Source organism: Pangasianodon hypophthalmus, chromosome 12, assembly GCF_027358585.1.
Source record: "Pangasianodon hypophthalmus isolate fPanHyp1 chromosome 12, fPanHyp1.pri, whole genome shotgun sequence".
In the NCBI taxonomy this organism is placed as follows: domain Eukaryota; kingdom Metazoa; phylum Chordata; class Actinopteri; order Siluriformes; family Pangasiidae; genus Pangasianodon; species Pangasianodon hypophthalmus.
This window is the reverse complement of record NC_069721.1, coordinates 1,597,495-1,610,283: the sequence shown is the minus strand read 5'-3', so window position 1 is coordinate 1,610,283 and position 12,789 is coordinate 1,597,495. Positions and strand designations below refer to the sequence as shown.

The window sequence follows — 12,789 nt, the reverse complement described above, 5'->3', positions numbered from 1 at the left end:
TATGAGGGGTAAAAACACACACACACACACACACACAATTTTATGAATACAATTTTATGAATTTTATAGACGGATTCTATAGGTCTTAGGAAACGCACGTTACAATTCCGATATTCAACAATATACATATTTGATCTTGTTTTGCTCAGACACATTGAAAACGACTCTGTAGTAGCAGGAAGACATTTTTGGAATATCGTGAGGACGTTGGACGTCACGTCTTTCGCACTGTATAAAGCTCTTAAAGTGCAGCCAAGAGCTCCTTTAACTCTAAAAATATTTCCCAGACTCCTCAGTGTAGATTTATTTTATAAACATAATCCTTTCTTGAATTGGGTCTTGTCTTTATTAACTGAGGACTTAACTTGGGATTTGTCTTTAATGAATGGGGACTTGAATTATTTGACTTTGGTTTGACTTTGGTAATTGAATTGGGACCTGTCTTTCTCGACTGCAGACCTTCTTGAGTTGGGAATTTTTTCTTTCTTTATTCCGAGACTTGAGTTAGGACTTGACTATTTGAACTGGGTTTTTTTTTTTTTGACTTGGCACTTGTCTTTCTTCACTTGTAACTCGCCTAGGGAGTTGTTTTTCTTGACTTGGGATTTGATTATTTTCTTTCTTTCTTACTTGACATGGGACTTGACTTTGTTGACTTGTAACTCAAATAGGGAGTTGTTTTTCTTGACTTGGGATTTGATCATTTTCCTTTCTTTCGTTTTCTTTCTTTCTTTCTTACTTGACATGGAACTTGACTTTGTTGACTTGTAACTCAAATAGGGAGTTGTTTTTCTTGACTTGGGATTTGATAATTTTCCTTACTTTCTTTTGTTTTCTTTCTTTCTTTTATACTTGACATGGGACTTGACTTTCTTGACGTGGGACTTATAAAGTTTTAGAAATGGAGATTATCGAATTTACTGGAGTTATAGAAATGAAGTTGTTGGACTCAAGTTTATTATTTATAGGTGACTTTTTAAGTTAATGAAGTTTGAATTCAAGTCAATCAATTTAAGTGATCAGTCAAATGCCTTAGTAACTGTAAGAAGTCAGTAATTAAGATAATAACTCAGTGAGTTGATGTGACCTACAGCACTGTAACTCAAATAATCCTCACATCAACCCAGTCTGAAGCTGCCTCCTGATCGAGACTCGGCATTGGTGGTGTGTGTGTGTGTGTGTGTGTGTGTGTGTGTGTGTGTGTGTGTTGGAGTAGTTTTTATATTTCAAAATGTGTGATGGGTTTAACTGGCTTCGGCAGGATACCTACCTGCCGTATGGTGTGTGTGTGTGTGTGTGTGTGTGTGTGTGTGTGTGTGTTATCCAACACTGGTATCAGCAGCCGTCTGCTGTGGGGTCAGTTTCAGTGCGTATCATCGAAAGTTTAATAATAAAGCACTTAATAAAGTAATGGAGGGAAATGTAATGAATCCCAGTGGGGCCACATTAGAGAGATCAAATAAGAGCCTGTGTGTGTGTGTGTGTGTGTGTGTGTGTGTGTGTTTGTATACCATGTAACTGATATCTCTAGAAATTTCCATGAGGTTGTACGTGCAGTAATTTGCTCTACGTTACATTAAGTAAGGAATAAAACACTGCGTGTGTGTTGTGCAGTTACAGTAAAATAATCAGTGTGTGTGCGCAAGTGTGTGTGTGTGTGTGTGTGTGTGTGTGATGAAGCAGAGTTACTGTAATCACACCGAGGTTGATTATTTTCCTTTAACAGCACGTCCCAAAGTGTTCTATCTTTCCATCTCTTTTTATCTTTCCTTCTTTACTTCACACTTTCTTTGCATTTTTTTCTTTTCTTCTTCTTTCTTATCTTCATGCATCTTTCTGTTTTTTATTTTTTTCATTTCTCTCCTTTTTTTTTTCTTTGCCTCACTCTTTCTTTCCATTTTTTATTTCTTTGTTCCTTCCAATATTTTGCTGTTTTTCATTTCTCTTTCACACGTACGAGGGTTCTGTATAATAATAATAATAATAATAATAATAATAATAATAATTAGTCTGTTGTAATAGTCCTGAATGTAGAAAGAAACACTGCAGCACCATCTGCTGGAGAAACAAGTCTCACTCACACACACACACACACACACACACACACACACACACACACACACACACACACACACACACTTCATCAGTTCTTTCTGTCTTTCTTGTTTCTTTCACACACCTATTTTCCCTTTTTTTTTTTCTTTCTTTTTTTTTTGCCTTTTAGAACACTTAGCATGCTAGCTAGCTAACATGGCCCACGTAGCGAACGTTCTTCAGCTTACAAGTGAGTTTATGGCGTCTGTTTGGGCAGGAGCTCGACTTTCAGTGCCATGACGACGTCCTCCATGTTGTAATCGTAAAGCTTTACGTCTTGAGCGTGTCCAAAACACAACAAAGCTGAGAGATTTGAGATAAACTAGTACAAACACTCAGAGTTTCTAGGAGAAGCTTAGCATCATTTAGCCTCTAACAGGACGCCAAGCTATAAGAATCTTCTAGCGTTACACCATTTGAAAGTGTTTAGCTGAATAGCACTTGCTGTCTTTTAGCTAATATTAACAGCTTAGCTAACTGTAATCAGATTCCTAAATAAAATTCTTGATACGTAATTCAGATTATAACCACGTAGCATCAGGTTGCTAGGCTACTCGGGTCTTTTTACAACCAGGTTGTACGCGCGCACCTCTTTTTTTTTTTTTTACAAACGCTGTAGCAGTCGAATTATAAGCATTTCCGTAAACTGTTTATTAAATCCGTAATCTCTGTACCCTTGCCCTCTCACCCTGTTTCATCAGTGACATCACTGTAGAGTGACATCAGGAGCACAATTTACCCAGAAAGCATTGCGGCGCCGTTTCTTATATACAGTGGGATTGTGTGTTTACATTGTGTGTCAGTCCGAGTGTGTACTCCATCTCTCCCAGGATGCCATGCTGCGTATCAGGAAACAGTTTTCCTCAGCAGGAAGTCGGCGTTCTCCTTCCTGCGGATGACGCGCTGCATCTGAAACGTGTTGGTGGAGGTGTGACAGAAGGAGATCATGTGACTCTTCAGCTCTCGGAACGCCCCCTCACTAACGAGCTGCACTCTCATTGGTCCGATGCTGCCTTTGATCCGGAACGACCTGTAGACGGCGCAGTCGGCCTGCAGACACACGTCCAACTGTGTGTGTGTGTGTGTGTGTGTGTGTGTGTGTGTGTGTGTGTGTGAGAGAGAGAGAGAGAAAGAACAAGAAAAACGAGTATAACTATTAACAAACATCAGTTATACAGTAGTTCCTTTAAAACGCATCAAGTGGCTAATAATAAAGAATGAAACACATGGAGTGTGCTTCCGAATCCTGCACTAGACTCGCACACACTCTGGACGCCGTCTGACCCTTTTCGTCTTCCACACACCCCATAAAATCAGAGCTTCCTCTTTCTTCTGATCTAGTGCGCAGGAGGATTGGATAACTGACCTTATACCGCTGCTCCTCGGTGAGGTTCCTGACACCTCGCAGCTCCACGAAGACCTGGAAATGAGGCTGAGCTCCTCCTGACGAGTCTCCTGCAACACGACAAACACAAAACGATCATAGCCATGACCGAGCCATCATCTTTATCTTCTCTGGTGATGAAGTGTCGTGTTTGCGCTCTCGACAAAACCACATCTGAGGTGTGAAGTTCTCTCATAGAACGTTATTCTAGCTAGCATCTTCATGTTCAAGTGATTAAATGCCAAGTGATTGTGTTGTGCTAGCATTAGAGTTAGAGTTTGTTTTTTGTGCTGTACTGCACTGTCTTTTTTGTTTCAGACTTAGCTTGGTTTCCGCTTTCCTTATTTGGTCGTTGTTTCCTGTTCTTGGCAGGAAAACAGGATCAGCCAAGACACGTATGCATCTTCAGTTTTTGCACTGGTTTCTGCACCTACGAGGCTAACAATGTAGCTAATGCAAATATATAGCTACCATCTTAGCTTCATGCAATGTTCCATCATTACCCAGAATTCCACTCTCAGCACAGCAGTAATCCACCAGTTTAGCGCCGGGCCACTGTGTCACCGCTTTCTTTAGAGCGGCTAAAAACAAGGCTTCGTTCACTTTTTCACCTCGAACGTTTAGCGTCTGACTGGGTCTGCAACACACACACACACACACACAAACACACACACACACAGAATTAGGTTAGTGGACATGCCTTCATCTTGAAGACTCACATCAGCCTCATCAACCTCCAGTGAGCAGTGAAATGTCACGGGTGCCAAAACTTACGAAACTTGATGATAAAATGATGAATAGATAAAACAGCCAAGACGACATCTTTATGACTCACTGTGTGTGTGTGTGTTTTATACACAGACCTGTAAAGAAACTCCACCACCGGACACTGGTTGTGAAACCCGACCACTTTCACTACGTCTCCAAGGCGATACCTACAGAAAAAAAAAAAAAAAAAACTGCATATTCAGTAAGAAATAACACTCTGTGTGTCACGCTGTTAGAGGAAAATAATCAACAACTGGATGGTGTGATGAAGTGGAGTTACTTTCTTTCTTTCTGTTAATTTTTTCTTTCTTTCTTTGATTCATGTTTTCTTCTTTTCTTTTTTTCTTGGTTTCTGTTTTTTATCCCTTTGTTTTTTTCTTTCTTTCTATTTCCTCTCAATTTTCTATTATTTCCCTTTTCTTTTTTTTTCTTTTTCATTTCTCTCCTTTTCTTTCTTTCAGGTGGTTTTTAAATCGGCAGAGCCAGACTCCACTCACTGCTGACGTTTCTACGTCTGCTGGTTTTCCAGTGTTTTCCAGGAGAAGAGAGTGGTAGAGTTCATATTTATTTAAAAATTTAAAAAATACAGATCCAGATATTGCGTTACATCTGCAGTACCTGAACAGTCCCGAGGCGTTGGTGACGATTGGCTCGTAGTTCTTCCCCTCTTCCACCTCGTCCATGAGCAGTGTGTCGAGTGTGCTGAGTGTGTGTTGTGCGTCTAAATGTTCCTCTGGTAGAAACTCGAAGAACATGGAGCGAGGACAGAGCAGGTAACGTCTCCTGTCCTGGAGCGGCCAAAGATTCACTCCGATCAGACCTGAGTCAGAGACCGAGGTGTGAGCTCAATGACCTACGCTGCTTAATCACACACTCATACTACAGAGTATAGTATAGTTTAGTATAGTATAGTATAGTATACCCCACTATATCACTCGATACTACACAATACTCCACTGTACGACTCAATACTACACCACGCTACACTCTACTACACAATACTCCACTGTATGAATCCATACTACACCATACTCCACTGTACTACTCAATACTACACCATAGTCCACTGTACCACTCAATACTACACAATACTCCACTGTACGACTCAGTACTACACCACGCTACACTCTACTACACAATACTCCACTGTATGAATCCATACTACACCATACTCCACTTTACTACTCAATACTACACCATAGTCCACTGTACCACTCAATACTACACAATACCACACTGTACGACTCAGTACTACACCACGCTACACTCTACTACACAATACTCCACTATATGAATCCATACTACACCATACTCCACTGTACAACTCAGTACTACACCATACTCCACTGTACAACTCAGTACTACACCGTACTCCACTGTACAACTCAGTACTACACCATGCTACACTCTACAACACTCCACTATATGACTCCATACTACACCATACTCCACTTTACTGCTCAATACTACACCATAGTCCACTGTACCACTCAATACTACACAATACCCCACTGTACGACTCTGTACTACACCACGCTACACTCTACTACACAATACTCCACTGTATGAATCCATACTACACCATACTCCACTTTACTACTCAATACTACACCATAGTCCACTGTACCACTCAATACTACACAATACCACACTGTACGACTCAGTACTACACCACGCTACACTCTACTACACAATACTCCACTATATGAATCCATACTACACCATACTCCACTGTACAACTCAGTACTACACCATACTCCACTGTACAACTCAGTACTACACCATACTCCACTGTACAACTCAGTACTACACCATGCTACACTCTACAACACTCCACTATATGACTCCATACTACACCATACTCCACTTTACTGCTCAATACTACACCATAGTCCACTGTACCACTCAATACTACACAATACCCCACTGTACGACTCTGTACTACACCACGCTACACTCTACTACACAATACTCCACTGTATGAATCCATACTACACCATACTCCACTTTACTACTCAATACTACACCATAGTCCACTGTACCACTCAATACTACACAATACCACACTGTACGACTCAGTACTACACCACGCTACACTCTACTACACAATACTCCACTATATGAATCCATACTACACCATACTCCACTGTACAACTCAGTACTACACCATACTCCACTGTACAACTCAGTACTACACCATGCTCCACTGTACAACTCAGTACTACACCATGCTACACTCTACAACACTCCACTATATGACTCCATACTACACCATACTCCACTTTACTGCTCAATACTACACCATAGTCCACTGTACCACTCAATACTACACAATACCCCACTGTACGACTCTGTACTACACCACGCTACACTCTACTACACAATACTTCACTACATGAATCTATACTACACCATAATCCACTGTACCACTCAACACTACACCATATTCCACTATACAACTCAGTACTACACCACGCTACACTATATGACTCAGTACTACACCATGCAACACTCTACTACACAATACTCCTCTATACGCACCCATACTACACCATACTAGACTGCATGACTCAGTACTACACCATACCACACCATGCTGCACTATACCATACCATACTCTACTATACTACAAAATGCAGCACAATACTGTGCTATACTCCACTGTATCACACCACACTCCACTTTTCTGCACCATACTTCACTACACACCACTACATTTCACTACACTACACTCTACTACACCATACTACATTATACCCCTCTCCACTACACTACATCATACTGTAGTATGCCAGGTGATATTCCACTATGCTCCACTCCACTATAATCCCTTCTACTACAGCAGAACACAACATAATAAACTACACTGTACCATACTCCACTGTACTACAGCAAAGTCCACTATACCCTGTTACAATTCTCCACCATACTACACCATACTACCTCTACTCTCACCATACTACACTATGCTACACAATACCCCATTATTCTGCTCTTTACTGGACTACACTCCACAATGCTCCATTGCACTATACTACACCTATACTACACTATAGAGTGTACCACTGTGCTGTAGAGCGCTCTACTATACTTTGCTATACTCTGCTGTACTAGACCACACTCCACCCTACCACACCATACTCTACTACATCTCACTATACTACACCGTACTCCACCCTACCACACTACATTTCACTATACTACACTACACCATACTCCACCCTACCACACTACATTTCCCTATACTACACTACACCGTACTCCACTCTACCACACTACATTTCACTACACCGTACTCCACCCTACCACACTACATTTCACTATACTACACTACACCATACTCCACCCTACCACACTACATTTCACTATACTACACTACACCGTACTCCACCCTACCACACTACATTTCACTATACTACACTACACCATACTCCACCCTACCACACTACATTTCCCTATACTACACTACACCGTACTACACCCTACCACACTACATTTCACTATACTACACTACACCGTACTCCACCCTACCACAATACATTTCACTATACTACACTACACTACACCGTACTCCACCCTACCACACTACATTTCACTATACTACACTACACCGTACTCCACCCTACCACAACACATTTCACTATACTACACTACACCGTACTCCACCCTACCACAACACATTTCACTATACTACACTACACCATACTCCACCCTACCACAACACATTTCACTATACTACACTACACCGTACTACACCCTACCACAACACATTTCACTATACTACACCATACTCCACCCTACCACAACACATTTCACTATACTACACTACACCGTACTCCACCCTACCACAACACATTTCACTATACTACACTACACCGTACTCCACTCTACCACACTACATTTCACTACACCGTACTCCACCCTACCACACTACATTTCACTATACTACACTACACCATACTCCACCCTACCACACTACATTTCACTATACTACACTACACCGTACTCCACCCTACCACACTACATTTCACTATACTACACTACACCATACTCCACCCTACCACACTACATTTCCCTATACTACACTACACCATACTCCACCCTACCACACTACATTTCACTATACTACACTACACCGTACTCCACCCTACCACAATACATTTCACTATACTACACTACACTACACCGTACTCCACCCTACCACACTACATTTCACTATACTACACTACACCGTACTCCACCCTACCACAACACATTTCACTATACTACACTACACCGTACTCCACCCTACCACAACACATTTCACTATACTACACTACACCATACTCCACCCTACCACAACACATTTCACTATACTACACTACACCGTACTACACCCTACCACAACACATTTCACTATACTACACCATACTCCACCCTACCACAACACATTTCACTATACTACACTACACCGTACTCCACCCTACCACACTACATTTCACTATACTACACTACACCGTACTCCACCCTACCACACTACATTTCACTATACTACACCATACTCCACCCTACCACAACACATTTCACTATACTACACTACACCGTACTACACCCTACCACACATTTCACTATACTACACTACACCATACTCCACCCTACCACACTACATTTCACTATACTACACTACACCATACCCCACCCTACCACACTACATTTCACTATACTACACTACACCATACTCCACCCTACCACACTACATTTCACTATACTACACTACACCGTACTGCACAGACCTGTGCTTGATTACAGAAACATAATTTGAGATGAAATGACCTTCTGAGGCGGCGTAGAGCGGAGAATAGAAGGGCACGCCCTTGCAGTAGTGCTGTCTGAGACTCTCTCCATAAATCTGATGTGGCCCTGAGTCGACGGTGTGAATCAGGTGTAGACGAGGCCACAGTCTGAGAGCGACGCCTTCGAAGCCCTCGGCGATGGCAGTCCTGAGTTCTGCGCCTCTGACAGGATCCGGCTTCGTTCGCTTTTCCAGCTCCGACCTGAACTGAGCATCCAGAAGAAGCCTCGAGCTGATCCGACCCGATTCCACGTCATCAACCAGCTCCTCCCAATGCTCCTGCGCTCAAAAAAAAAAACATTACAGGGGCTAGTCAATCACACACTGCGTGGTTTATAGGTCAATTATTACACATACTTGGATAATTGATTAATTAATTAATCACTATTAATAACATGTTATTGTTTCTATAGCAACAGCTCATTCACAGGAACTTGGACACAGCACGTAAATAGCTACTAATACACAAACTAAACCGAACTATTTGAATTAGCTAAAGATCTGTTTCTCAAGTGATTTCTACGAGAAGATTAAAACTGTAATATGCTAATTAAGCTAACAACTTTTAACTAATGGAATTTAAACTCGTTATATAAAAAAGGATGAATATTAACCTCCAGGAGTCTGAAGGCGTCCAACAGCGCGGATGAGAACCTGGACTCCAGGGTGCCGACATGACGATCCCTCAGGGCGAAGAGCAGGTGAAGGTACAGAGCATCACGCTCATTCTGCACCTACAGAACAAATCAATCAACACACACACACACACACACACACACACACATACAGACACACATATTTAACCATTCCTGGTCTGCAGTGAAAGTGGTATAAATTTGTTAACGTGAGTTTCTCCCTCTACCTGTAAGATGGCGGTGGGACTCGTGCAGAGGTGGTGTGTGTGTTCGGAATAAAACGGCGTCGCAACGATTCGAAGTCCTGCCTCAGAGTAACGTTCAGCCGATGGGTAAAACAGTCTGAAGGTCGTCTGGAGACTCGTTATACCCGGGAAAGCTTTCCTCATGACATCTACACACACTGACACGCCCTGTAAGAAGTAGTCACTGTTGGTTTCTTTGGTGATCAGGAGCATCTTGCTGCATCCTGATGACCCTGAGGTCATCGTTAGGATGGGCGTCTCCATGACAACGGCCTTTTCCTCTCCGGAGGCGACTCGCCGTATGAGCTCCTCGTAATGATCGTATGTGGTGACGGGATGACGCTTTCGGAAATCCGTTGCGTCTGGGAGGAATATTAAAGATTCAAATCGATACCTTGTTTGTCTTATTTACAGGAGAAAACAGTTTCCAAAATTATTTACAAATTAAAAAAAGTATTATAATTATTATAATGCATAAGTATTCACACCCACCTTATCCCCTGACCAGGTGGTGCGAAACCCCTTAATTAACTGATAGATTTCATACAAATAGTTGAAACTAGTCGACCTGCACGCAATTAAAGTATCACGACAGAGTGAAGCATGGTGGTGGAAGCATCTTCACCCCCACTTCAATACTATGGGCTATTTTGTGTAGATTTCATTCAAGTCTATTTCAGTTTCAGGGTATAACAAAAAGTTATAAAAAAATAAATAAATAAAAAAAATAGGTGAAAAATTACATAAGCCACTGTATAAAAAAATTGGTATAGATTTTGTATGTTAATAACCGACTGATCTACTGACACACTATTTCAGCAGACCTCAAAGTTGTACCAGCATTTCATAATTATTAAATTTTGTTCATTTTTATTAAATCTGTTGCGGCCAAACAGAAGAAAAGCGGCCCATGTTAAAAAAATAGCGGACGTTATTAAACACTGTTAAAATGAAATAATGTGTGAACCAATCACGAGCCACGATTTATGACATTTATTTTACACATGTAACGAGTTCGCTGTGATGTCATCAGAACCGAGAAGGAAACAGTCCGAAAGGTTGTGTGTGTGTGTGTGTGTGTGTGTGTGAGTGACCTGTGATAGAACTGAATTGATACTGGAGTCCATATTGTGTGTGTTTCGCGTCTCTCAGCCGTCTGAGCAGCGTCTCCTCCTGCACTCTCCGCACACACAGCGTGTCTCTCTCCAGCGCGTCTCTCTGCCGTCTCCCCGCTCGACTCACGCACCTAACGGACAGGTAGTGACGCACGACGCTGAACACACTGCGCCTGCCTCCCGTCACACACTCGCCCCAGAGCGCGACGGCGACACTCAGAGCTACGGCGCAGAGAGCCAGGAACACGTCATGCGCCATTCCTGTGCCAACACACACACACACGCACACACACACACAAATTAAAATGAATCTATATAAATACAGACATTTATTAATATCTATAAAGAATGTTACTAAATAGCATTAATAATAAGATAAAAATAATATATAATTGATAATAATCGTACATAAGATAACCTAATCTCCACTTCACGCTGTTGTGTCACGCTGTTACAGGAAAATAATCAACAATGTGCCGGTGTGAAGAAGCCACACCAAGTGTTTAATTCTTCTTAACAGTTTCCTTTATAGCAGCTATAAACAGTCGTTCCTTAATCAACGCCTTCCTTCTGACCAATCACAATCCAGAACTCAACAGGGCTGGGCTGTAAACTTGTGGGCGTGGCTACACGTGCCGTCCTACTGTTTACCAACTTTTGGCTGCGTGTTTGTTTGTTTTGTTTGTTTGTTTGAGGTAATCTAGTCATTAATAAAACATTAATAACAACTGGAATGTCAGTGAAATGCTGTTATTTCCGCTTACCGGTTAAAAGCGCTCGTGCTGTTAGCGCCGCCATTACACCACACCCGAGAAGACACATTACACAAACACTGCGAGACAAACACACCATGGCTGTAAAGTTACTGTAAAACTCATTCAATCATTAATTAATTACCGCAATTAAAACACCACATCGAGTTTAGCGACAAAAACATCCTCTCTTCCTTATTTACACTTCCGGGTTTGACGCAACGGCGTCGTGACGTCATTTCGGCGACGGCACTACGGCAGCTCTCTGTGTTTTACACTTTTTATATTCAAAATCGTTGTATTTTTTTCTTTAGTAAGTTCTATCTATAGTTTATATTTTCTTTAGTAGCTCTTTTACGTCTTCGTTTCCCAAGACAACAAAGTGAAAGTGAAAGTATGAGCGCCACAGAGCCGGATCCGCCGTGCGCATGCGCAATGTGTCAGCAGCAGCCACTGTAGCACAATCATGGTAGACAATTTAAAGGCTTCTCTATAGCATATAGAGATGTTAATAATACTGTAATAGCATGATTATTATACTACTATTACCATAATATAATTACAGTGGAGTGCAAAAGTTTGCACACCCTTACTGCAAAATCCTGAGACCAACAAGACTGTGAGTTTAGTGTGAGTTTGGTGTCCCAGATGATCCAACATTATCCTTAGTAACATATTACTGGAATAATATTTCTGAATGTGATCCAAACTTGGACCTCTATTCCACTTTTATTCCTCGAGAGGTCTCCTTTTTTCACGTCTCCTTCCAGCATATTTACTTATATAAAGAGTACACAATTATACTTACTCCTGTCAAAAAGGTGTTGAGATGCATCACTTCATTTCCTTTATAACATCAAGACGTTGCTTTTCTGGTCATTTTTCATCAAAAAAAGATTATTTAGATTATGTCAGCACAATTAATACTAACTTTCAAGCGGCAATATTAAAAAAAAAAAAATTCA

At 41.4% G+C, this 12,789-nt stretch overlaps 1 protein-coding gene across 2 annotated transcripts; it reads right to left on the bottom strand.

Annotated features, from left to right (window-relative positions):
* Positions 1 to 2,721: 2,721 nt before the first annotated feature.
* Positions 2,722 to 12,670, bottom strand: ghdc (GH3 domain containing). Of its 2 annotated transcripts, none has more exons than XM_034309387.2 (10): positions 11,837 to 12,381; positions 11,052 to 11,333; positions 9,940 to 10,319; positions 9,692 to 9,811; positions 9,059 to 9,356; positions 4,865 to 5,066; positions 4,342 to 4,413; positions 3,982 to 4,115; positions 3,461 to 3,549; positions 2,722 to 3,162 (listed from the first exon to the last, which is right to left on the bottom strand). In XM_034309387.2, the coding sequence occupies exons 1-10, from the start codon at positions 11,922 to 11,924 to the stop codon at positions 2,941 to 2,943; spliced, it is 1,887 nt and encodes a 628-aa protein (XP_034165278.2). In that variant the 5' UTR covers positions 11,925 to 12,381; the 3' UTR covers positions 2,722 to 2,940. The 2 variants fall into 2 exon arrangements, 1 of the variants encoding a protein (XP_034165278.2); XR_008302919.1 differs by having other exon boundaries at positions 3,103 to 3,162; positions 3,461 to 3,908; positions 11,837 to 12,670.
* Between the last annotated feature and the right edge of the window lie 119 nt (positions 12,671 to 12,789).

Bases quoted from the DNA above. Each gene is read 5' to 3' on its own strand.
- ghdc (XM_034309387.2), bottom strand. From the start codon at position 11,924: ATGGTGTGTTTGTCTCGCAGTGTTTGTGTAATGTGTCTTCTCGGGTGT. The intron at 9,357-9,691 runs GTTAATATTCAT...TTTTGAGCGCAG, and splicing joins ACGCCTTCAGACTCCTGGAG to GAGCATTGGGAGGAGCTGGT. The intron at 5,067-9,058 runs GTCATTTCATCT...TCTCTGACTCAG, and splicing joins GCTCTACGCCGCCTCAGAAG to GTCTGATCGGAGTGAATCTT.